Raw genomic sequence first — 27,673 nt, forward strand, 5'->3', positions numbered from 1 at the left:
CTAAAGGAAACAGGGTATCCCCTGGAGGCCTTTTGGTATCTTGATAGTTTTCATCTCTCAGAAAGTAATTTCTAATTGGTGGTATAAACGCCATCGCCTAAAGGTAGAAAACAGTGTCAGGTTTAAAAGTGGCCATTTTAGTTTATAGCTAATGGCAAATAAACATTGTCTGATTTTTGAAATTTTCCAATAAAATTTGCTAAAAATAAAATGATGTAGAACATTCTAAAAAAGAGCTTAAAATGAGAGTGCTTTGAAATGAACCTCAATTTCTACTGATTTAACTATTTGACAAATCGTTGACAAATCATTGAGTTTTAGAAGCACACAGTGTACCCAGAGTGTTAGGTGTGATGTATAACCTCTGTTCAACAAGTTTTCACTATTCAAATTTTACAAACGCCTGATTGCGAAAAATTCTTCGTTGCAGCTCGTTTTATCGTATCCAAACAGATTCTCAAATACTATTAGCTTAACCTTAGCTACACACAGTGGGATACGACTGAAAATGATTCAGTTTTAAAATATGTTGATTTTTTTTGTTTTCGATAACGTCACTTACATGGAGAACAACATTCAAATAATCATTGGCTTTGATGTTATTCAAACCAACAACACCTTAAAGTACAAAAGAAATTATCAATTCAACCGAACTGGTCAAAACTGTTACAGATCATTTTTCAGATTAACAAAAAATCAACAAAAACAACCAAACCAGACCAAACTGGTCCTGGCAGTTTGTTCGTGTTAAAAGGATGTCATCCGCTCAATCAAAGTCGGGCTTGGGACGACTCCAATTGTCAAAATAGACACTTTGAAATTGCTTAATTGACTTGAAGCTGCCTGTTGGTAAATTTACCGGCTATTTACCAGCCCTTCTAATAGGGGGTCTAAAAATGACTTTTTTTGGAAATTTTGATGTTTAACCATATCTTTTAATCCCTGGGCGGCTACCAGAGACCCTTTTTTCGGAAAACCGCCCAAAAACGCTAAAAGTCAATTTTTTTGAAATTTTCCATTATGAATAGCTTTCTAGTGATGTGATATCTTTTTTAAATCAGTTTTTCATGCTGATTCCGAATCTGAAATTCATTTTGTCATAGCTCTCACCCTTGGCCTAGTATAGGAGGCTGTTTTTTTTACTAAAATCTTCGAATCCAGGGAAAATTGATAATTTGAAAATGTTTGAATTTGAATGAACTTTAAATGAACAAGTGATACTTTGATAGACCTACCTGGATTATGCATTTAACACGTTTATAATTGATATCTACGTGACGTGACCATTAAACAATCATTCAGAACACACATAGTGACGATCTATTAAAATTAGTCGTTTGTTTCTTATAAAAAAACGTTTGGAAACCAAAATTTCATGCTCTTGAAATGTTCTTTCATATTCAAGACTTCGTGAGCAAAAAAACATCTCCAAAAAATTGAGTAATTTGGCTAAGAACATTGATATATGTTTATTAATAGTGATTCTTATTGATAAAGATGCTTCTTTGAGCTGAAAAATTCGTTTTTATCAAAAGTCTGCTTGAGCCATCTTTTATCTACTTTCATACAAAAAATCAGAAAAAAAACAATGGTCCAATATTTCACTAAGTCCAAAAAACCCTTTTATGGCCGTTTTTTTAGCTGAACTATACCCCAAAATTTTTTTCTCCAAAAATCGGGCTCCGTCACATTCGAGGGTTTATAGTTATGCATCTTTATGCAAAAAAAATCGTAGAAAATGAAAGAGCCAATCAATCTAATACCTAAGTAATTGATAATGTGCTTATAAAAAAATATCAAATTTGGCCAGTTTTTCAATAAAAACATGCCAAACAACCAAAATTTCCTGTCTAAACACTCGTGAGAAAAGAAAAACATCTATCTCATAAAAAAATTGAGTAATTTGACTAAGAACATTGATGTATGCTTATTAATAGTGATTCTTATAGATAAACATGCGTTTTTTGAGCCATCAAAATTTTTTTGCAAAAATCTGCTCAAGCCATCTTTTACCTATGATGGTACCCTACTTTCGTGCAAAAAATCAGAAAAAATTAATGATCCAATTTTTCACAAAGTCCAAAAAACCCGTTTTTTAGCCGTTTTTTGGCCCAAATTTCCCCAAAAACATTTTTTTTTTTTTTCGAAAATCGGGCTCTGTCACATTCAAGGGTTTATAGTTATGCATCTTTGTGTAAAAAATCATAAAGAATGAAAGAGCCAATCTCGAGAAAAGCCAATACCTAAGTAATTGATAATGTGCTTATAAAAAAATATCGAATTTGGCCAGTTTTTCTATAAAAACACGCCAAGCAAGCAACCCAAATTTCCTGACTAAACACACATATTCTTCAAAAGTAAGCCCTCTTAAGCAGAAAAAACATCTATCTCATAAAAAAATTGAGTAATTTGACTAAGAACATCGATGTATGCTTATTAATAGCGATTCTTATAGATAAACATGCGTTTTTTGGGCCAACAAAATTTTTTTGCAAAAATCTGCTTGAACCATCTTATACCTATGATGGTACCCTACTTTTGTGCAAAAAATCAGAAAAAATTAATGATCCAATTTTTCACAAAGTCCAATAAACCCGTTTTTTTAGCCGTTTTTTGGCCCAAATTTGCCCCCCAAAATTTTTTTTCGAAAATCGGGCTCCGTCACATTTTGGGCATTGCCATTTTGCATCATTGTGCAAAAAATCAGAAAAAACTAATGAGCCAATCTCGAGAAAAGCTGGTAACTAACGGACGGACAGACGGACAAAGGTTAATTTATAGGACCTCCACCGGGGTAGGTCCAAAAAACTACTTGTTTTAGATCAAGTTTTCATGCTGGTTTTAAATTTCAAATTAATTTCTGCATATCTCCTGCCACTGACCTGCTACGGGGCCGGCTACATGAGGTTCCTTATTCTGAAAATGTACTGAAATGAATATTTTTGAAGGAAATTCTTGTACTTGGATTCCATTTATCAAAACATCTGGTTATACATTCCTTGTTACAAAGAGTTTTGAGTACTTTATGCAATGATGCAACCCTATGGAGGACTGAGCTGCTTTTAATTTGTCTGCTTAGAATATGATCCAACATGTAAAAATCAAATTGGTAAAAATATCTTGAGCTAGTAAACCTCTTCCAAATGCAATGATAAAGATATCACATCACTAGAAAGCAATTCAAAATGGAAAATTTAAAAAAAATTGACTTTAAGCGGTTTTGGGCGGTTTTCCGAAAAAAGGGTCTCCGGTAGCCGCTCAGGGGTAAGAGATATGGAAAAACGGATTTCAAATTCGGAATCAGCATGAAAAATTAATTTAAAAAAGATGGTTAAATTCAAAAAGTGTAATTTTGGACCCCCCCTACTTCTAACGTCTGATTTTCAGGTAATTAAAATTGCTTGCTGTGGTGTCATATATGTTTACATGGTTAGGAGATTCAAACTCCTGAAAACTCAATAATAAGGGTGGAATATTCAATTACCTAGCCATCTCAAAAATCTTCCTAACTTGCCAGTAAAATGGACAGACGTACCTGGAATGTATGTGGAACCGTTGAGTGCACGGGAAACCTTTCCAGCAGTATCAAGAACCTTGATATGTTCCTTACTGAATGATGGTTGTAAGACATACTAGAAATACAATAATGAATTGCAGTCAAATCTAGGGTAGAAATATCATAATCTAACTGCAATAAACCAGCCGAGGCTGGAAAGTCAGCCAATATAGCTAGATTATTAGTTGGATAGCTTGTAAAGAAGTTAAGTAGCTGCGATGGAAGGAAGGACTAGATGCACAAAGAATCAAGCGAAATTGGAAAATTTTAAGAGCTAAAAACCACATTTTGCTTAAAAATGTTTGTCCAGGTTACTCAAAACTCCTAGTAGTTAGATTGAGTAGAAAATGAACATTCCGTATGTTAAGCATTTAAATTCAACTTTTAACATTTTTGAAGATAAAGTAAAAATCTAGGGACAAATTACATATTACAAAATTTTAGATATGTCCTGTTATAAACCTGTACAAAGATTTTATCAAAAAAATCAAATAGACGAATCATTTACATTTATAAATACAAGTAGTTTTCTTTTTGAATAATAGTTCATTAAATTTATGCCAGTAGCATGTTTACAATAACCAAGCAAAACAAAACAATATAATTTTTAAAATATGCATGATACAGTAATTATGCATGGCTGTATCATTGTTTTTATGCTGGAGTACATAATTATTCAGCATGGCTGCCTCTTTAAAAAAAGGTCTATACCTGACCAAATTCTAATAACACTTTGTCACAATTCTTCAGGTGCTCCTACTAGAAATTCACACTCTAGAAATTGTAACTGGCTGCCATTAACAATTAAGCTAGTCACATACTTAGAAAAACACAATTTGCCTCAAAAACTTTGTGAAAAGTAGTTCAGTCTCTATGAAATTTCTAGTAAGGTAGGTTACCCTTTTATGGAGACCCCCTATTATGGACAAACCCTTCTAAAAGATTACAGTACACGTAGTGTTCATATTATATCATGATAATTTGTATAAAAATTTTATTTTTTTATTTTCGATATAAAATAAGCAAAAAAGTAAAAATCAGACAGAAAATGTAGAGAAAAAAAATTGACATTATAAACTTTAAAATAATGGACTTGTGGATCTGTATTGTCTTTTAACAGCATCAAAGTAATTTATTTGACTAATGATTGGTGATGAAATTATGGTAAAATAGTGTTTCAAGTGGGCGGGTCCACCCATTCTCTATAACATGGATGTTTGTTACCTATTATGAACAGGTGGGTGTTTCCAACCAAAAAAGCCCAAAACATGCGCCAAGGTCACAAAACACAATCTGTATCCAGATGTGTGAACAATAAAAAAATAATATGTGATGGTCGTCATTTTATCCAGTGTTCTGGCGGCAATCAAATATATGTTTCGTTCGTGTCAAAAATCTTCATAAAATAGAGTCAGTCAGTCAGTCAGTCGGTCGGTAGTAAATCTAGTCAGGTTTTTAGGAAAATGGTTTCAAAGTTTAGTTTTTAATATTTATTCGCTCGCTTGATGAAAAATTCTGACAATTTCCTGACTCCTCCAGCATTTTTGTCTGCCAAGCTGGTTGGATTGGTTGGCCGACGCAAACAGCCGGCGCGAGTAGCAGAACATATTTTTGATTGTCTCCCTCTGCTGTTGTTGTAGCCAAACAAGCCAGTGCAGTATGGATTCCACAAAATCTCGCGTCAAAGATATTTTACCGTACAGCAAGCCTCACGCCAAGCAAAATTTCTTTTGTACCAACATTCAATTTTTAATAAGGGTGTAAGATGGGAAAAGAGGCGCATGCGCCAACATAATTAATAAATTGACGCAAGCGTAAGCGAGCAAAAGCAAATTTAGCCAAAATGAAAGCTAAAAATCAATGAATTATGGAGTTATTCACGCCGAGCTGGAATTATTACTTTACACCAACTGAAAACCAAACAATCTTTGTAAGTACCCTTAAACCAATGCGTCAAAAACGTTTCAGTTGCACGTTATAGTTTACACGAAATCCATGCTGGCAAATACGTCCATCCAAGTCCAAAAACATGATTGCATCCTGTCTTTATCAAATTTAGACAGTAGCTGTACTTTTTTATACTTTATCATATTCCAATAACATTATAACATGATCAATTCCACCTACAGCTAGAGGCAAACAGGAAAAATATGTTTATTTATTATGCAAAAAGCAGAAATTCTTAAAAATAACAAAAACTTGAGCAAATTGCTAAACCTTCAACAAATATAAAAAAGAATCCCCTTGATGAAAATCATGTGTTTGATTTGCCAAGTTTCAAAGTCATTATAAAAAAGATATGACAGAAATTGAAGCTTGCAACATGCATTTTACTTCCTGCATTTACACTGAAAACACTGAGCCGTTTAAACCGCCATCTTGAAACACCACATCTATGTTTTCTAAAAACAACACACGCTAAAAGTACACTAAAACGTAACCCGATCGGATATAAACTTTAGAAATCGGGGAAACGCGGCTTACGTAATGAGCATATCGGGGTAACATGTTTTTTTCGATTTTGGTCTGATGATGATGGGGAAAAAGCCTATTTGAATAATCAGCTGTTGGCTGACTAATAAGTATATTATTATATTATATATGTATATTAGTATTTAAAACTTTGTTTTACAGAAATCATTTGCCTGAATGATGTATATGATACTATACGAAATATAGCTGTTTTTAAATCAAAATTTTCATGTTTTCTTGGCTTGATGAATTTTCTCGGACTTGCTTTTATCCTTTAATGATTTAAAAGGAAAACAAATCTTTGTGAAAGAACAAGACTTCCTATTCAAACAAAGGCAGATTTAATTAGGAAATTTCTGATTATATACTAGCTTAAAAAGGATTATAGCATGGAAATAAAAGTATTAAATAATCGAATTTTATTTAATGAAGAAGAAGATAACTTATAACCTGACTCTGCAAATCTCTGCAATAACAAGAAAACAAAATTTCATGTGTGCTAAAATTATTCAAAACAGAAAAAAACAAACCTTTATATCTTCCAGGGATGAATCAATAATTTCGTAATTATCCGGTAAACAGTAAAACTATAAAAAGGGTAAAACATTCTAAAATTTATTCAATAAAAGTAGAAGATGAATCCTGTGACTTTAACTTTGTAGCAAATATTTGTTGATAGCAATACAGTAACAACAACAACTACCACAAAAACTATGCATACTTTCCAAGATGAATGACAGAATAATGACATACTGAAGAATCCTGAGATGAGAAAATTATTTTAACAACATACCTTCAATGTGTGTAAATTTAAATAAACATGATGTCCAATATGAACACTGTGTGTATAAGCATGAGAATTCTGACCTCTTCCTGAAACGTGGAAATTCTTTAAATTAAAAAAAGAATTTGACATTTGGCTGTGTAACAATATAAAAAGTAAAACCTTGGTGAATTGGTGAATCTTTAAATTCTCCTGAACCAGGAGGCTTACAATTCACTTTACAAAGGAAGAAGTTTCTACAACCAAGGGAAAATTAATAAGAAAGAAATTTTTTCTCTCTTATAGTACTATGAATGAAAGATGCAATATCCTAGATTCTCTCTAGGTTAGAAGATGCAATAAAATCGAACCAGAGATTGGTCTTGAAAGACAAATATAAACTACCTTGAAAGTATTTTCCACAAACAAGACATGCATAAACATTGAGATGAGACAGAGAAACACAGCAGAGTTTCTCAAAATCAAAATCCAAAACAGTTCTGAAAATAGAAACTTCATTATTATTATTCATTATCAATAGTCACCATGTAGGTAAAGAGTGTAGTAGTGTACCTGCTCAAAAAACGTTGATTTGGCATGTTCAATGTTTTTCACTGACTGCCATTAAGTTTTTATGAGCATTAACAATTGTATTGACTGTTAAATATGTACAAATTATTAACATAAATAATTTTACATTGACTGTAAATCAATTTTCTTGAAAACTAAAAGAATATATTGACAGTCAATAAAAACTGTTTGATCAATAAAATTTGCTGACAGAAAGTGATTTTAACATGTGCCTAATCATATATTTTTTTCAATTTGACTTTATCTTTAATCAACAAAATGATTTCCTTTAAAACGTTCTTCAAATTGTATTGATTGTCTATGAAAACATACGATACATAAGATGGTATGTTTTCTTGTTTTATAAACAAAAAGATTGAATAGATTGATTTCCGATTGGTCTAACTTACAATTTCTTATCTATGATGTAAAAAAATATTTCAGTAGATATTGTAAATTTACAAACAAAAACAACAGCCTTTACCTGTTGATTGTATCAAGATATGGACAATGCCTGCTTTTCTCACTGTAATCAATCTCTGAAACAAAAACAATAAAAATACATTATTTATCTTTCCAGATCATTTACTTGACATAAAAGCAACAATAATGCACTGTAAAACTTATAAATTAAATTATGAGAAAATAATCTGGCCCTTTTGAACCATTATATCATTTGTACAGGCTGAGGCTTAATAAGTAGACCTTTTGATCGGTGTCACGTTGGGTAATTAAAAAATCCAGCATTAACACAAATACCTGCAATGACACATTAATGCATAATGAGTGCGCACTAATTTTTTTCTTATCATTGTTTTGGTGCTGGAGTTTTTAATTATCCAACATGACATTGCACCTAGATGCTACAAAAAGGTCTATAGCCCGTAACATTCTCCCAAAGTCCGTCTTGGTAATATTGATAATACATTTTGGTCCATTGATTAGCAGGCTGACACACATTAATAATGTGTTCTTTTATTTTATTTCAAGTTTCTAATTTTTATGTAATTGACTTGGAATTTGGAACTTTGCAACTCTTGTTATTGTTGTTGCAAACAAAATAGTATAACCCTAACTTTTCACACAAAATTCACCAGAATTTACATAGACAAATTGGGACTTTGTACCCAATGTTGCATTTAAGCACTTAAAGCTAAAGTCCTGCAAAAGCCAGACAAAAATCAGTTTTTTGAAGTTTGTAAAAAAACGCTATATAGAATATCTTTCAAATGCAGTATGTGAATAGAGCAGTAAAAAATACAACTTTTGTATTTTACCTTTTTTTGTGAAAATTCCACAAATGAAAATAAAGGAATAATAATAATTGAACACTATCCACTGATGATCTGTGACACTATTGTAAAGCTAGAATTGTTTCTTGTACTCTTCGCTTGAGAAAATGATTGACAGATTAAAATTTTTTCAGTCGTGAGATAGTTTGTATTGTCAACCCAGACAAATTCTCAAACAGCATATGTTGTTTTTAAGGTTTTTTTTTCAAAATAGTAGAACTTTTCTGCGGCAGATCATTTTGATGGAAGTTGTTGGAATATTTTCAAGGTTCTTGACGGAAAATCCTTCGTTTGATTGTCCTTTGATGACATTTTCATTATTCATTTTGTTAGATCTGACAAATTAATGATTGTGAGTGCACTTTATAGTTAACGTAGTCGTCTAAGAAAACAGCTATTATTTTTTAGAATCTTCCTTACAATCTAGTTTTCATATTTATAGAAACTAGATTGCTGACGTGTGGAAAAGAATTTCGGCATGACTGATCCTTTTGTTTCGATAATAACATCAAAGCGGGAATTAATTTTCTTCTCATTTCTTTCTTTCCTTTTTCTTTCTTATCAGTTCACGCTTTCCCTCACTACCTACAAAGCGTGGTTGGCTCAAGCAGTTAGATCGTCTGTCTCATGTGCATGGGGTTCCGAGTTCGATTCCAATGGATGTCCAATTTTTCAATTCTTGATTTTGTTTTTGTGATTGTGACTGTGTTGAAGGTCCACACCGCTTTCTTATGTCTTAGATGATCGGAATTACGAACGAACTGTAGGAAATGAGCACTGTCTTAAGGACATACTACTCCAAGTTATGTAAATAATATAACTTGTCAGTCCGAGTCGACCCAATTGAACTTACTTTCCTTAAACAAATTGAAGGATTTCTTGATCAACTAGGATTTCCAAACAGAGTAACTAAGGGACGCAGAAAAGGGAGATTCAATCGAACACTATGAATTGCACAGAACTAGTTAGAAATAAAAGTTCAAACGTTCAAACAGGAAATGGAGAAATTCTGAGTGCTAAATACGAATAATATTCTGAATTTAAGTGTACTTCCAGAAGGATCGGGACCACCCTAAGGGTGATCCCTAATAAAATATAGATAAACACTTACATGTTTAAGATGCAAAAGTAATACCCAAAAGTAAGTGAGTAAGTAAGTCAGTTAATAAACGATATAAAGCGTATTTATACGATTCAATGAATAATGATGATAATAACGATTATTGTTCTATAATTTGACTTTAATACAAAAGGCTACATAAAGATATAGGGGAATGGTGACTATAGTAATCTTATACGTGAAAATGATGACAGCAATTATTTCTTAATAAAGCTACATCATCAATTTTGATTTGGAGTATTACATAACTTTGGGTTTTTTGGCATGGGGAGACTTATCTAGGAATAAAACCAAGGAAATATGGATTTTCAGGGGGAGGGTCGTCTAGGTTTACGACACCTTGGGGGATAGAAAAAGTGATGTCCCCATCACTGAATACACGGGAGTATTATGGATATGAATAAAACTCTAATACTATTTAACTAATGTATATATATATGTTCAAACCAAAAATCAATTCCATAACGTACTGCAATCATTGAATACTGTTTATATAATCCGTAATAGTACCAGTGATCCACATTGGCACTGGCTGTCCTTTTACTTTAAATACTCTTCGCTGCGCCTTACATGCCTTCTTAATGTTTTTACGTACAGTTCTTTTCTGTTTCGCGATTAACTTTCTCCTTCTTGATCGCTGACGTCGTTTTAATTGACTCAGTTCAGTTCCTTTTACTTCAATAGTTCTCGTAGTCGTCTCCGTTGTAGGTTGTATTTCATAATAATTAAAATTTTCTTCGACGTTAAACAAACAGATTCTCTCTGGCGAATGGTTAATATCTTCTGGAGACAATGGCTCAATGTCGCTGAATGTTTCGTCTACATCGAACACGAATTCTTCAACCATCTCCATTGCGAATCGATTTAATAACTAGATTGAGTTGTAAGACTAAATTTGTTAGAATATATAAAGAGAAAGGTGAAGCTTCATACGATAACGTGTTAATCATGATTAGTTGGTAGATAATATGATAAGCTAACTTATGTGGTTGAATAGAATAGATTAAAATAGGTTACATATAGGATTTCATAATCCTGACTCTTCCAACTGCTCCATTAATCTTTGTAGCAATACTGGATCGGCTACTATTCCTTCGATCATCTGCTGTTTCTTCTTGGACTTCTCCTTTCTTTCTTGATGTTTTTGATAAGCAAGATACGTTGCCACCAAAACTGCAAGCAACAAAGCGGTCATGCCCAATATTCCGTGGATTCCACCCAATATACTGTCTATGATGTTCGCACTACCATCTTCCACGTCTTTGATGGCAGATCCACTTGCCTGAATAGTTTCTGCCAACGCCTCACCCGAGCTGGAAATCACATCTTTTCCTAGCGTTCCTGCACCTTCAGCAGCAGCTTTTATGCTGGTACCCAAGCTACTGATTACTTTACTTGTTCCAGCACCAGCTGATTCCAACAACGTGCCTATTGCCGAGGTAATGCTGCTGAAGATGTCAGGGGATGAGTGTTGGGAAGTTTGATCAACCTTTTCTTGTAGTTGTCTCATGCTTTCATGGACTTGAGACATTATTCCAAGAAGAGGATATGGTTCTATTCTTTTTGGTGTATCTATGAATATTCTAGATGAATATCCATATGTGTGTTTTAAAGGAGCCATCCATAGTTTTGGGGAGTACGAAGATTTTGTTAGGTTAATCATTTTATAATGACCATTTGGGCTAACGGCAATCGGACCTTGGTTTGTTTGCAGCACTGTTTGTTTGGGCAAGTCATCGCAATTTATTTGTGGAGAATGAAAATGAGCTCTACGTGAAGGTATTTGAATATATTGCGTGACGTCAGAATCCGGAGTTTGTAAAGGGAAATATTGGAAACAAGAGTTGTTCAGCTTGGTATTATTAGACCTCCTATCCAGTTTTACACAAGTATAATGGACGGGACGGCATTCACTGACTTCATATGCATCACCAGCTGGGTGAGCAACTATGTCATTTCTGCCAAATACCAATTCTGCGACCAAGTCAGGAAAATGGTTGGAAAGCCATTGGTGAATAGACCTAATCTCCTTTTGAATAAAACATGTTCGCTTTGCCTCGTGTAAGGTTTGTTCTTTTATGTTTATCAAATTTTCAATTAGGTGCGCCTGTACCAAGGGAAGTCCTTGTTCTCTAGAAAACTTTTTGGCAAGAAATACTATCTTTTTGAAGGAGGCTTGTCTATAATCAAATCGAGTTCCGTTGCCCTCGATAATGATACCATTATCAAGTGTAAACCATTTACCTTTAGTAGTGGTCTCATGGGAACTCAAAGGATGATTGAACGAGATCTCACCTCCTATTTCTAGTGAGGGAATATGGATATAATTACCTATTTTCTGTATAGTGACAGGCTCAGATATAGGTTTAATGTCGACGTAATCATGGTTTTTCACTTGGTTGGGCTGTCATAGTATCATATCAGAATTTTTGATTTTACTGCAAAAGCTTCAGGCCAGGACGAATATCGATCCATAAACGATATTATGTACCTATTTCCATCTTTTGTTGGAGTAAATGGGCCAAGGACATCACAGACAATGTTACTAAAAGGCGGGGTCAGTGGGATAGAAAAGACAGGAGCTTTATTAGTCTTTCCTTTGTGAATATTACAATCGGTACAATTATTGATAAAATGCGTAACATCTCTAGCAAGTCCTTTCCAATAATATCTTTCAGCGAGTTTATTGATTGTACTACTGATTCCGAAATGACCCATGTGATTTGGGGAGTGAAATTTGTCAATCATTTCATAATGTTTATGACGAGGAACGAAATATTGTCTTTTTCCGTTATCAGTGTTAAGCGGATTCACTCGAAATAAGAAGTTTTGATCGATTACGAATTTGTCATGTAAAGGGGAGGAGTCATTAGCCATTAGTTCTAGTTTTATCTTTCTAATATCAGGGTCCTTGTCTTGTTCCGTTACCATGGCTTCGTTAGGCAATATGACACATGATATCGGTTGTGATTTTTCATGATCAATAAGATTTACTCTAGGGATTTCGTTATCATCAACGTCTGGGTGAATATTATTCAAACGACTAAGGGCATCAGCAACTACATTTTGACTTCCAGGTAGGTATCTCACGACATAGTCGTATTGCTGGAGGGTCAATCCCCACCTGCAAATCCTACCAGTCGGTTCAGGGCTATTTACCATATTACGTAGCGGCTGATGATCAGTATAAACAATGAATGGCCTTCCATAAAGATAATGATGATTTTTCTGAATGGCATGAACTAAGGCTAAGGCTTCCTTTTCGGATATTGTGTAGTTAATTTCTGCTGACTTCAATGTTCTACCACCGTATCTTATGGGGACGTGTTTTCCTGAAACTTCCTGAGCTATTATATGGCCAATAGCATACTTAGAAGCATCAGTAACTACAACAAACGTCTTCTCGTAGTCGGGGTAGCGCAAAAGGGGCGGTGTTATCAATTTCATTTTTAAAGTATCGAAATCTTTCTTCATTTCATCTGTTAATAGAAACGGAGTATCTTTCTTCAAAAGAGTGGTCAGAGATCTCGCTATTTTTCCATAATTCGGAATAAACTTTCGGTAGTATGAGCTCATTCCTAAAAATGATCGTAGTTCTTTTACATTTTTCGGATAATCAAAGCTTTTGATTGCAGCAGTATTAGAATCTAGCGGTAATATGCCATTTTCATTTACAACATGACCAAGAAAAGAGAGTTGTCTCATGGCAAAACGACATTTGCTAGCTTTAGCTTGTAATTTATTCTCTCGTAGTCTTGATAAAATTACACGTATTTGTTTTAGATGCTCAGAGGGGGATTTTGAATAGATAATCAAATCATCTACATAAAGCAAGAGGAAAACCCATAATTCTAATGCAAAGACTTGTTCAACTAGCCTCTCAAAGGACGCTACCGCGTTCGTAAGACCCATAGGCATTCGGAGGTATTCAAACAAGCCTTTGTGAGTTACAAAAGCTGTCTTAGGAATACTCTCCTTATCCATTGGTATTTGATGAAAACCGGTTAACAAATCTATCGTAGTAAATATTTTAGAACCGTTAAGATGATCTAATATCTCTTCAATTTTTGGTAGGGGATGCGCGTCCTTGATGGTAATTTTATTTAGCTTCCGATAGTCTATACAGACTCGGGTACTACCATCGCTCTTGGGAATCAACACAATCGGGCTCGACCAAGCTGAACTAGATGGTCGTATTATATCCTTTTTCAAAAGATTTTCAAGTTCTACTTCAAGGTTTTCCTTTTGGGATGGAGAGAGGCGATAAGGTTTCTGCCTAATGGGTTGTTCATGTTCAGTAACTATTGTATGTGTAACTCTATCGGTTTGACCTAAGGGATCATCCTTGCTTGCTAACACATCTTTATACTCATCAAGTATCTCCTCTAGCTCCTTTTTCTGTTCCTCTGTTAGGGGGTAAGGCTCATATTCAGGTTGTTTTGGTCTTTCAAAATTAGGTTCTTTCACAGTCTCTACTGGTGTAGTAGCGAGAGACAGCATAGTTTCTACCTCGTTTTTCAAGGGATTCGCCACGAAAATAGTTAGGCTGTTATTTTCACAGCTTGAAAGCTGGGGAGTTATGATCAAAAGGCTTTCTTCTGAACTGTTATTTTCAATTAAATATAAAAAAATCTTCAATTAACCTATCATTTGTTTGTAAGGTAATTGTTGTTAGAGTCCGTGGAGGAAATTTCCGGACTTCAGTTGTCCAAACCAGAGGTTCATCTGGAGTTACCATTTGGCTGGAAGATGGTAATTTTAAAACACTCGCATTGCCATCAATAAAATCTAAATTATTTTCTACACTGTCAATTAATTTTAGCTCTGCCGTGGAACCATTAAAATTCAACTCTCGTTGATTTGCTTCGAGGAAATCATCTCCTAATAGTAAGGGGAATGGTAAATTCTTAAATACATGGGTGGGATGGAAGAATGTTTTTCCTCCTATGGTTATAGGAAGATTGACTACTTCAATAGCAGTTTCATAATCTCCATTAGCCATTTCAACTTTGCTAGGTGGGATATTTGCTTTGTAAAAAGTATCTTTGAAGTTATTAAGGGTCTTATAAGACATAGCTGTAATTGAGGACCCGGTGTCAATAAGTGTTTGCAAAGGTTTACTACAAATATTGGTCCAAAACACTGATCTTAATTTTCTTGAAGTTTCATTGCATTTTACATTATCGATTTTTAACAATATAACTTCCTCAGTGTTTCCTATACCTTTGCCTAGTCATTCTGTTTTTCCTTTTTCAGGGCAATTGTTTGAGTAATGACCCATTTTATGGCAAGCATAGCATTCAACATTCTTGGTAGACTTTGAAAAAGGTTTTCCTCTGGAAGGTCTATTTGAATATTTGGAGTTTTGACGGAAGTTTGTTTGGGATGAGAGATCTCTTTTTCTTGAATGGCAGTCTCTCATTGAATGACCTACTTTATTACAATAATGACAAGTCATAGCTTGAGTTTTTCGTGGGGATGAATTATTGGAGTTACTTCTCGTTTGAGCAGTTTGAGCAGGTTTTAAAGACTCTATTGCAGCTAATATATGGTTCATTGTTGAAGAATTGTCCTGGGGAGGGTTAACAGATTCTTTCAAAAGCAGTTTGTGGGTTGCTTCACTATAAGACCTAGGCTGCTTCATCTGGATATAGCGCCGAAAAGGCACATCCAGCCCAGAAATCATTATATCTAGTTTTGTTTGATCGGTTACTCCAAGATTTTGTGAAAGTTTTTCTACCCGGGAAAGGTAATGGGATATGGCATCTCCATTTTGCCTGATGCCATGAAGCTCTTGTCTTTTTCTGTATTTAAGTTCAGGGGCATCAAACTCCTTTTTCAAGGCTTCTTTTAAAAGATGATAATTATCTTTGATTCTCTGGTTCAGCGTTAGATAGAAGGTATAAGCACGTTCTTTAAGGGTAAGAGGGATGATTCTGGCTTTTTGTTCATCCGTAAGATGGTAGAAAGCCAAAGATAAATCTAATTTAGTTAAAAATTCTATAATATCATCATTTTGACTTAGTCCAAATTTGGGAAGGGCAGTAATGTCTACGTTACTAGCCAATAAGGCAGAGAAAGGGAGTTGAGCTTCAGCCATTGAGTCTTCAGCAACCTCAGGGTCTTCAGCAACCTCAGGGTCTTTGAAGTTCAAAGTTTTTCTCTCTTTGTGTGAGAATCTGAAATTTGGCAAAGCTGGTGTCGATATGTCTACAGGTTCAGGGGGCTCAGGGCTACCAGAGATTCGTGCTCGTTGGTTTTCTATCCTCTTTCGCAGGGTAGAATGGGTTTCCTTTATTTCTTTTACTAAATTGTCAAACTTTTCGCTGGTGCCGAAAAAGGTATTTTCAATGTATTTCAATTCGTATGCTAACTCGAAAAAAGGTCTAGCTCGAGTGGTGTTTATCAAATCTTGTAAAATTTTTTCTTGAGAGTTAATTTGACCTTGAATTAAATCGACCTCTATCAATATTTCGCGCGCTTGATTGATTTCGGTTTTTTCAAGAGTCTCTAGTACGTCAATTCTTGAGTTTCTTAAGTCAACACTCGTTTCTAAACTCTCATGCAAGAGTAATTCTTCTAACGCATTCGTTATGAGTTTTAATGTTTTAATGTATTTCTTTTGTTCAGTTACAAAACAATCAGTACGTTCTTTAAGTATATCTAAGTCCTTTAATATAAGATTTTGCCTTTTTCTATGAGGGTCTTCTACCCCTGTAGAGACCTCTTCATATGGGGGGTTTCTGGCTTCTAGAAGGTCTTCTTGTCTAATAGAGACCTCTTCTAATGGGGATTCGCCTATTCTCTGAGGGTCTTCTAATGAGAATTCTTTTTCTTCTCCAATATCTACCTGACTTCTTTGTGTTTTTGAGCTTGATTCGTTTTCTAAATGTGCACGGATAACTCCAAGGGCGTTTGCTTGCGCTCTTGCTAATTTGTCTTGATCTGGCATGTGTTCTCTTGATGTACGTCTTTTCTGTAAACAAAATGGTTAAACCGGAATCAACAGTGTCTTTTTCTCTTGCCTGTCCTGCAAAACTACCATCCACCTCTCATTCGACTCAAGATACTTGGGGCCCTTACCTTAAAGCGTCATGGAAGGGGGAAGGAGGGAAACATTTCAACTGTTTACTCTAACAGTTTCCTACTGTCTTACCGACAGTTTTCTACGAGTGGTTACACACTCTTTTACTCTATCTTGCCACGGGAATAACTTAATATAGCGCTTCTTAGGACGGCTTAAGACACTTAAAATTCAAAGGAGTGACACTTTCCCTCAGATGTCAAACTCTAACTGCATACTTCGTGGACTTAAAGGCCTCATTAATCATCAGTGGTTACGCACTGGAAAAGAATCATCGCTGAGTGGTTACGCACTCAGTACATACATCTAACACTTTTTTAACAAACATTTTCGTTTATGCACTTTATCCGGATTTATTTTAGAAGCTCAAATCATATTTTTAATCTATTTTGGTAATCTTTTTCGGGAGGACATCACATATCATTCTATAATCTTTCAACAACTTATAACGATAATTCGCAAGAATGTTGTGATAATCCTAGTGGTTTTTTTTTTTTTTAAATACTACAGGGAGGAGTTTATGCCTCATCATTTTTATAATCTTGATGGGCTACTCAACTAATATGTACAAAATAAATCACAGTACCAAAAATAGTATATAGGTATGGTGTATGTGTAATAACAGAATGCCACAATTAGGGGAAGGGTGATCAAATCTTCTCCATAATGGGAAGAGCATCAGTTGTACTGATGTCGAAAATCAAACGGGGTTAGATGTTAATAAATGATATAACGAAGGTGTAAGGAATAAGTGAGAATGTGTTCGTTTAATAAAATAATTAATCAGACAGGATATAAGGACAGGACACATATCACTATCAGCCGTCAACTTTAACAAGGACACTGAATATGACATTCTCAATCACTTATGACAAGATAAGTGAGAGTTACCAAACAGGAAGCGGAAACACTATAAGCAATCAAAAAATAATAATATAACTAATGAAATAAAGAATAATTTGAAAGATGTCGGGACGGGACGGAATTGGGACGGAATTTGGGACGGAAACTGGGTGATAAGTAAATCATAATAATCAGAAATAAATAAGTAATAAATAATAATTCATAAGGGAAGGGAAGGACGGAAGGGAACATCTAAAGCAGCGTGAACCGCAACAAACACATCTCGGTAGAACCTCCATGTTGAAGGTCCACACCGCTTTCTTATGTCTTAGATGATCGGAATTACGAACGAACTGTAGGAAATGAGCACTGTCTTAAGGACATACTACTCCAAGTTATGTAAATAATATAACTTGTCAGTCCGAGTCGACCCAATTGAACTTACTTTCCTTAAACAAATTGAAGGATTTCTTGATCAACTAGGATTTCCAAACAGAGTAACTAAGGGACGCAGAAAAGGGAGATTCAATCGAACACTATGAATTGCACAGAACTAGTTAGAAATAAAAGTTCAAACGTTCAAACAGGAAATGGAGAAATTCTGAGTGCTAAATACGAATAATATTCTGAATTTAAGTGTACTTCCAGAAGGATCGGGACCACCCTAAGGGTGATCCCTAATAAAATATAGATAAACACTTACATGTTTAAGATGCAAAAGTAATACCCAAAAGTAAGTGAGTAAGTAAGTCAGTTAATAAACGATATAAAGCATATTTATACGATTCAATGAATAATGATGATAATAACGATTATTGTTCTATAATTTGACTTTAATACAAAAGGCTACATAAAGATATAGGGGAATGGTGACTATAGTAATCTTATACGTGAAAATGATGACAGCAATTATTTCTTAATAAAGCTACATCATCAATTTTGATTTGGAGTATTACATAACTTTGGGTTTTTTGGCATGGGGAGACTTATCTAGGAATAAAACCAAGGAAATATGGATTTTCAGGGGGAGGGTCGTCTAGGTTTACGACAACTGCCATCTTTGTTTCAGCCAATTCGATTGACTTCAAAATTTGCCATACTCACCAACTTTGCCAAATCCACAATTTTAATGTCAAAAGATCATAGCTTCATGGCAAATTTGTACATCGCTACGCCGATGCTGATGCTTCGTCAGCAGTTTTCTGTTGGCGTTTGTAGAGCGCGAAGTGTTTATACGCCCGGGCGGTTTTTTTAACCAATCAAATTGCCGATCGGCATTGTTTTGCTTTAGCATTGGAGGGTCTTCTATTTTTCAAAATCATTGGCAAAAGTGGCAAAATTGGAGCGAAAAGAACACAGGTCTCGTGAGAACAGTGTTTTGTATGGAGCAAACTCCATGGAGGTGAGTTCCAAAAATGCCAAGAACGCCAGATTCACCACATCTTTTTTATTTGGTATTTATGGCACTCAAATTTTGCCACATTTGCCAGAAAATGGTTAGAAACTTTAGTTTACAAGCATGTCATTTAGTTTTTGCTGGCTGATAGAATGGCAGGATCCTGGATGGCTTCCCTAACTGTTAATCTCTGTCGATTCTAAGTCTAAATCGAGTGGATTGGTGTATAATAAAAGCAAACGGACAAACAAACAAACGATATTTTTAATTTAACTTTGTCGAACTTAATCGAAATTTGTTGTCCAATTAATGTTTGACTAAGTTCGGCTGTCAAACTTTAATTGAATACTCACAAATTCTTCAAAATATAAAATTACATGATCGAACTTTATCGAGTTTAATTGTACAATAATTTAAGAAAACCCTTCCAGGCCTCTGAGAGTGGCTGCAAAAAAGATCGGCGCTCTGAGTTTTGATTGATCCTTGAAATAAGATTACGTAATCGAAAGGACTATTTGCTAAATTTGTCAAACTTTTCTTACTATCAAACTTTGTCAAACGTAGTTTTTTGTCAAATTTTTCAAACATTTCTTGTTGTCAAACTTTGTCGAACAGAGCTTTTTGTCAAATTTGTCAAACATTTCTTGTTGTCCAACTTAATTGAATACTCACAATTTTAGAGACTTTTGAAAAGTTCATTTAAATAAATAATTTAATTGAACTTTTGTCGTTTGATTAAGTACCGATTGGTTCAGTAATCTGGCAACCAATTCACAAGTGTCTTCACAGAAGATAATGGTACAACCCCAACACCGTTAGGCCCTAAAGGAAAAAAGATCAATGACATCATTGTTACCGAAAACGGAGTCATAAAACTACTTAAAGAATTGAATCCCTTTAAAGCTAGTGGTCCTGACGGAATCGGAGCCCGTATTCTAAAGGAATCAGCTGACCAAGTTGCTGACGGTCTCACCCTATTATTCAATGCATCATTAAAGCAAGGGAAACACCCAGTGATTGGAAACATGCTGTAGTCAGTCCAATCTTCAAAGGAGGAAACAAAAATAGGTCCAAAGCAGAAAATTATCGACCGATTAGCTTGACGTCTTGTCACCTGCAAAGTTCTAGAACACATCGTTCATAGCCACATCATCAACCACCTCGAGGAGAACAGCTGTCTTACAGATACTCAACATGGCTTTCGCAAGAAAAGATCGTGCAAGACCCAATTGCTTCAAACCATTGATACCCTTGCTAGAGCTATCAACAAGAAAGAACAAGTTGACAGTATTTTACTTGATTTCAGTATAGCCTTCGATAAGGTATGCCATCGTAAACTGATTATTAAACTTAAACATTATGGAGTACATGGCAACGTCCTAACTTGGGTTACAGACTTTCTATCTCATCGCACTGCATCGCACCCAATGTGTTGTTGTTTGTGGGAAATCCTCCAAAAACTCAAACGTCATTTCAGGTGTCCCCCAAGGAACTGTCCTCGATGCCTTGCCGATGATGCATATCTTTACCGCTCAATACACACACAGGAAGACTGCGAAAAGCTTCAAAAAAACCTAGACGAAATGGTAAAATGGGAAAACAAATGGTCCATGGAGTTTCACCCAGACAAATGGTTTAACCTCAGAGTTGCCAACAAACGAAAAATTCATGATAAAACCTAAGAAATCCATGGTCAACAGCTCAAAACTGTTAACAAAGCTAAATATCTCGGTGTCGTAATCTCGAATAATCTCTGTTTGAAGAATCACATCGATCTTGCAACTTCCAAAGCAAATAACACCCGAATATTCTTTCAGAGGAACCTATCAATGGCAGACAAAGAAACAGTCTGAAGTGTTATAAAACTTTTATCAGACCAACGGTGGAATATGCCAACACTGTATGGGATCCCACTGATAACCAATCCCTTACCCAGAAAATTGAAATGATTCAGAGAAAATCTATCCGCTGGATCTGTAGAGAATGGAGTTCAGAAGTCAGCCCAAACAATCTAAAAAAATCACTTAAACTTGAAACACTGGAAACAAGGAGATCCAAACCGAAATTGAAAATGTTATTTGATATTTTGTCAGGAAACAAATTCGTTGACAGCAGCATCCACCCAGCTAAACAGCGTTGTACAAATGTGAAATATCAGCCCATTCAGGGCAGGATTAAATGCTATTCAAACTCATTCTTTCCATCTACCGTCAAAGTATGGAACAAATTACCAATTAGAACTGCAAATGTGAAAACTGAAAGAGAATTCAAAAATTCTATTGATAGCTTAGTATTCTAGGGTACACTTAAATCTGTGCCCGTTTTTCCACTGAGTCTATGCTCATACTTGTGTTTTTTTTTGCTACATTATCCTCTAGCGACCAGCTGGACTCTTGTTCAACTCAATTCTAGTATGTGCTCTCCTTCTGCTTTGAACACCATTCTCATGTGACCCTGCTAATTGTGCGTCCCCTATTAGTGTACTATTTATAACACACTTTTTATTACTGTACTATTTTTGAACTTTTTTAAATTTTTATGAATTTTAATCTAACAAATCTAATTTAAAATTGTATAAATTACCTATTTATTCTAATTTTTTATATCTTTATCTTAGCTATTAAACCTTCTCATTTTTGTATTTTTACGTAGAGTTTGCGAGATTAGGCATTTTTTTGTCTAAAACTAAAACTGGCTGTTTGATTAATTACGTCTGAACTTATACAAACGCCTGATTGCAACTTTCGCTGCGGCTTGTTTTATCGCATCTAATCAGATTCAAGTACTTTCCCTGTCCAAAAAACGACAATTTTATCATTTCTGATTGTTTTGATAAAATAAAGCGTTCCAAACAAAGAGAAAAAGTTTGTAATTTTTAATTGCTTGGGAATAAGGCCGCGGTCACAAATGAGTTGTGTTCCTGTCCTCCGACTGACTCAAGGTGCTTTCTATCTTAAAAATCTGACCGTTGTCTAGTCGGAAAGTCAGAAAATTTGTCGGATTTTTTAGTAATACTATTCAAAGAATTTTGTAGATTCAGCGTAGCCAGCGTTTTGATCATCGAGTGTTTTTAAGATTTTTATCTGCAATTTTTCAAAGATTTTTTGCGTTAAAAAGCGCTACGCAACTGCTTTTTGTGCGATCACAATATGTAAAATGATCACATTGCAGCTCACGCGCTTAATGATTCTTGTTGCCTGAACAAACCTATGCTTGAGTGCATTTTTCCCGATGATTTTAGCACTGCCAGACCGCCTATATTCAGAGCACATTTTTCTGATGATTTAAGATGCCGACCGACCAACTGACTCACATTTTGGGGCTGGAAATGACGTAAAGGTTACTTATTGGTGACCCAGGCCTAACGTAGAAGTTATGATTTTTGCCTTTGATAACAAAATATCTTTATTGCCTTGGAATATTAAAGGTCTTCAGCAAAGGCGAGCATCTTTTTAGCAATTTTGCTTGCAATTAAGCTAAGGGGTCACTCACATATCGATTTTTCCCAAGACTAACGTCAAATTGACGGGAAGGGGTGGAAGGGGTTAGAGTCTGTGAAGCTAAGAAATTTCACCAGAAATATCGATTTTTGAGACGTTTATTCCGTGACAAATCCGTTTGCTTCGCTATTTGTTTCATCCCGTGCGTTTTGCCGTATCAAGTTGACTGTTTTCGATAAAAATCTTCTTCGGTCAACTTGGTATACTTTCGATCAACATGATACGGCTAATATTTTGAAGGGGGTTAATATTAATCTTTAGATTGAATAGAGCTTTTGGGATTCTCTATGACATGTGTGGTGGCATTGTCTTAGAAAAGTTCAGGTTTCTTGGACAAAATATTTTTGTGTCACGATCTTCTTAGGTATTTTGATCATCCTTCGGATATTAGGTTCAAACCAAGTTGACTGTGTCACAAATAAGCCAATCTAGTCACTTAGTTTAACATGGTACAGCGTTTTTGCTCATACCGAGTTGACTGTGTCACATATAAGCCAACTTAGTCATCCCAGGTCAATATGATACAGCGTTTTTGACCATACCAAGTTGACTGTGTCACATATGAGCTAACTTAGTAATCTCAGGTCAACATGGTACAACGTTTTTGTTCATACCAAGTTGACTGTATCACTTGGGAAACCAAATTACTGTAGTTATCACAAGTCAATATGAGCGAGCTGTGGATAAAAATCGGCACCCGTCAACTTGGTACGTAAACCGTCAACATGGTACAATCGGCCGTTTCAGTCAACATAGTACGGGCAATCAACATGGTATGGAACACTATTTTATTATAGAACAATTTTAACCAAAACAAACGGCTCGATGTTTATTTCTCGTGTTCCTTTTGTTTAGACGGTCCGCGTGGTGCACTTGAATTTTGCAGATGGTCTTTCCTTTTTGAAATCCTGCTATTCTGTTGATCACATGATTACATTACGGAGATAATCAATCCCAGCAACTTTCCGAAAAAAGTTTAGAAATTAAGCGAAAGTAATAAAATGTAGTGTTTCCGGAATGCGGGTGAAGGAAAAAAGCTCTCATGCGCATGGTCAGAAAATAATTTTTTTGCTATTTTTGATAACTCTTGATCATTGAAATAGAACTTTAAAGATAAATTTTATGTACAAACAGTATGAAGTAAGCCCTGAATACTAATAACGTAGTCGTCTAAGAAAACTGTTATTTTTTTTTAGAATCTTCCTTACAATCTAGTTTTTATATTTATAAAAACTAGATTGCTGACGTGTGAAAATGAATGTCAACATGACTGATCCTTTTGTTTTGATAATAACATCAAAGCGAGAACTAATTTTCTTCTCGTTTCTTTCTTTCCTTTTTCTTTCTTATAAGTTCACGCTTTCCCTCACACTCTCCAAGCGTGGTTAGCTCAAGCGGTTAGAGCGTCTGTCTCATAAGCATGGGTTTCCGAGTTCGATCCCAATAGATGTCCAATTTTCCAATTCTTGATTTTGTTTTTGTGCTCATCACTTTAATTTTGAATCACATTTTCATGAGAGTGAAGAGATATCAACGCGTTATGTAATGTTAATTGCTATTAGTAATTACGCGTTCAATTTGAATTTATGATCTGTTCCCTCCTAGTGAGGAGTTTAATACCCTTATAACAACCGTACTTTATAAGCATTGAATACCGAAATTCAAATAACGACTACGCAAGAAAGATAAGCAAACGATTGGATCAAGTGTCAAACATTTTGACTCGGAAATCAATTATCATTCTGCCTTTAAAGTATAAAACGAGAAGTTCAATGATTCTGAAAGAAGTTATTTGACGATTCTCTTACAAAGAATCGCTCGCTCACTCGCTGGCTGAAAGTGAAAGTGAAACTGAAACTGTCAGTCAGCAAACACAGGCGCAAACACCTATACCCGTTCTTCTATATCTCAGCCTTGAATAATCGCTTGTGGTAAAAAAAAGATTGAAGAAAAAAAAACTTAAAAAAGTTCTTATTAAGTGATGCTATCATAGCTTATCTAAACCTTACACAGAGAGCGGAGGTAATATATGCTAGTTACTTGTTTGATTGACCTTCATTATAATAGAAAGAGAATTTTAAAAAAGAAATTTGAAGAATTGAAAAATTTGACACCCATCGGGATCGAACTCGGAAACCCATGCTTATGAGACAGACGCTCTAACCGCTTGAGCTAACCACGCTTGGAGAGTATGAGGGAAAGCGTGAACTTTTTTATAAGTATATATAAAAACTAGATTGTAAGGAAGATTCTAAAAAAAATAGCTGTTTTCTTAGACGACTATGTTTAATGTATCAACTACTAACGAACAAAACTTGATTTACAAGCGGGAATATCTAATCAAACGACGTTTGATAGCTTGAACGGCCAACTTGATTTTCTTTATGATGAACCATATAGATGAACGCATAGTCTGCGGTCGGGTCAGAAAAATTATTTTTTTCACCTGACCGGTTTCCGGAAACACTACATTTTTTTATTTTCGCCTTATCTCCATTATTTTTTAAATGTAAGCTGAGCATCAAGCCGTAGCAAAATAAAAGATGGCTGACAAATCAAAGCAACGATGGAAGTGAAGGAGAAAATTTAAAGTTTCAACAACTTTTGACAATTTAAAAACTTTGACGTTAAGAGGTGGGGGTAGGGGTTTTTCAGTTAATCGTGGGAAGAATCGATATGTGAGTGACCCCTAATAGCAATACCCAGACGGTGTCAATCAGACAACTTCGAACAAAAATCGCAATCGAACCAATCGAACGTAATCGAACACGATCGAATAATTGAGATTCGATTGTCGAACGTAATCGAATCTCAATCGAACGGCCAATTCCTGGGTAATATTCGATTGTGTTCGATTGCTTTTTGAGTAAGCCAAGTAAGGTTAGATTGGTTCGATTAATAGTTGACTATGTTCCATTGGTTCCATTGATTGTCAATTACAATTGATTAATATTCGATTTTTCGTTCGATTACGATAACGTTTGATGAGTTTGATTGCGATTAAATCAGTCAGACACATCCTGGCAAACGAACGGGGTATTTTTCGCTTGCGATTGGTGGCAAATGCAAGGGGTCGAAAACAAAAGTGAATACCCCACGCAATTGAACCGGGTTGGAAATATTTTGCTTCATTTCAAAGAACTGCATAGATGAAATTTTTTTTCCATGGGTCAATTTTGTCTTCGAAGATTGAAGAAACTTTTAACGAAAAAATAAAGTTCCCAGTTTTCTTCCTTTTTTCCCATTTTCAGTTTGAAGTTCATTTTTATTCATTTTCACACTTTTAGCCTGAGACGTCCTATCTCATTTACACTGGGTGACGAATACCCCATGCAAATGCTCACCCCGTTCATTTGCCAGGATGTGCCTGACTGTAAATTAAATTGGATCACTCCGTTAGAGCTTTTTAGCGTGGACGGCCGAGCGCTAAAGTATCGTACAAAAGCGAATAAAATCTAAATCAATCGAACGTAATCGAAGCAATCGAATGGCAAATCCTAGGTAATATTTGATTGCGATTCGATTGCGTTCGACAATCGAATTGCAATTATTCGATTGTGTTCAATTGCATTCAATTGATTCGGCTTTCGATTCGTTCGATTGACACCGTCTGGCAATATGTCTTTTTTGCTTTTTTAAGCAGTTACATAAAAATGCCTCGAAAATGTCAATATGAAAATTGCGTAATCAGAGAACGTATGTCTCGCTCATTATAAAAAGGCCAAGACAAACTTTTAATAATTGGATTGTAACATCGAGTTAAGTCTCTTTTGTTAAGTCACCAGGGGGTAAATAAAACAGACCTTGATACATTTATCGTTTGTTTCAACTTGACGATTCGTTTAAAACTCAGCCTCCTAAATATTTGGGGTAAGTAAAATATGTACAAAGAAATTCATAAACTTTTTCAACCCGGCGAATCTTTAAAAAAGAAGCGAACAATAAAATATAATTACCCTTTCCAAATAAACCTCTTCGGTGGCGAGCGTAGTCTACTCTGACGTAATTGTAAGATTTATGCGATGGGAGTTTGACATGGTAGTAATATGTTGTTTGGGGAATTATTAAGTTCTCTGGAATTTCGATTGCATTTATTCAGGTTGATTTTTTATGACTTCTAATGGTACTTTTTCTAACGAGTTTGATTACTCTGTTCTCACACTTATGTCTTTTTTTTTCGCGTCCTTTTCCGTGATTACTTTTATTTATATTTTTAAAGACAGGTAAGAAGGCATATTGATGTACCCTGAGATCGGGTAACTTGCATCAGTGGAGGCTAACATGCATAGACCTCAAATAAATGACCTGGCTGGTCATTAAAATACAAAGTTAAATCAAAACAAAAATGGTAGAGTAGAGCTGCGAGCGGAGCTGCATAGTTGTATTTTAATGACCAGAGAGGTCATTCATTTGAGGGCTATGCATGTTAGCCTCCACCGATGCAAGTTACCCGATCTCACGGTAACTGTTAAGTAAAAATTATACTATTAGCTTTTAGAACGTTGGTTAAAATTGCAGTTCATTTTGGATTTGAAAAGAATTCGCACAAAAACACAACTTACTCTCTATCTTGGGCTTGATTTCTTTGATATCTTCATCATCACTATCATATGTATTGTCAACCAAACCATGAGGACGTTTCAAATTCGTTTCCTCAAACTCCTCAGGTTCTGTTTTTATCGCCGCCATCTTGAATTTCATTTTCGCGCACATGCGTCACTTTCATTTTCTGAGAAATAAATCGAGTCAAAATTTCGCGGGAAAACCACGCAATTATTGCACGCCCCAATGCCCTCTGCTCTGCAATTTCTTAATTTCAACCATCAGGCAGTCGGTAGGTCCTACTCCCTATTTTCTCAATCCTCCCTCGCGGTCTAGATTTACTCTCAAATTTTTTGTCTCTATTATCTTACGCCCTAGGGCGTCGAGAGTGAAGAGGGTTTAGTCGCTACGCCCTCTTAGTTTCCACCAAGATCACTTTACTTCCAATCCTCTTAGTGCTGGGTACTGGCTGTCAGGCTGTTTATACATTTAGATATCATGGGGATATAGCTTATTTTTAACGTGTATATACGAG

The 27,673-nt window shown here is 35.2% G+C and overlaps 1 protein-coding gene across 1 annotated transcript; it reads right to left on the minus strand.

Moving 5' to 3' along the window:
- Window positions 1-27,343, minus strand: LOC136819929 (ubiquitin carboxyl-terminal hydrolase 39-like; the record flags this gene model as incomplete). Its single annotated transcript, XM_067076170.1, has 8 exons — window positions 27,159-27,343; window positions 7,846-7,900; window positions 7,197-7,291; window positions 6,822-6,901; window positions 6,559-6,615; window positions 3,536-3,632; window positions 563-618; window positions 1-97 (listed from the first exon to the last, which is right to left on the minus strand). Coding segments are annotated over exons 1-8 (688 nt in total), but the record flags the coding sequence as incomplete, so codon positions are not given.
- Between the last annotated feature and the right edge of the window lie 330 nt (window positions 27,344-27,673).

The sequence above is a fragment of the Clytia hemisphaerica genome, unplaced genomic scaffold (genome assembly GCF_902728285.1).
Source record: "Clytia hemisphaerica strain Z4C2 unplaced genomic scaffold, Clytia hemisphaerica genome assembly, whole genome shotgun sequence".
NCBI classification, from domain to species: domain Eukaryota; kingdom Metazoa; phylum Cnidaria; class Hydrozoa; order Leptothecata; family Clytiidae; genus Clytia; species Clytia hemisphaerica.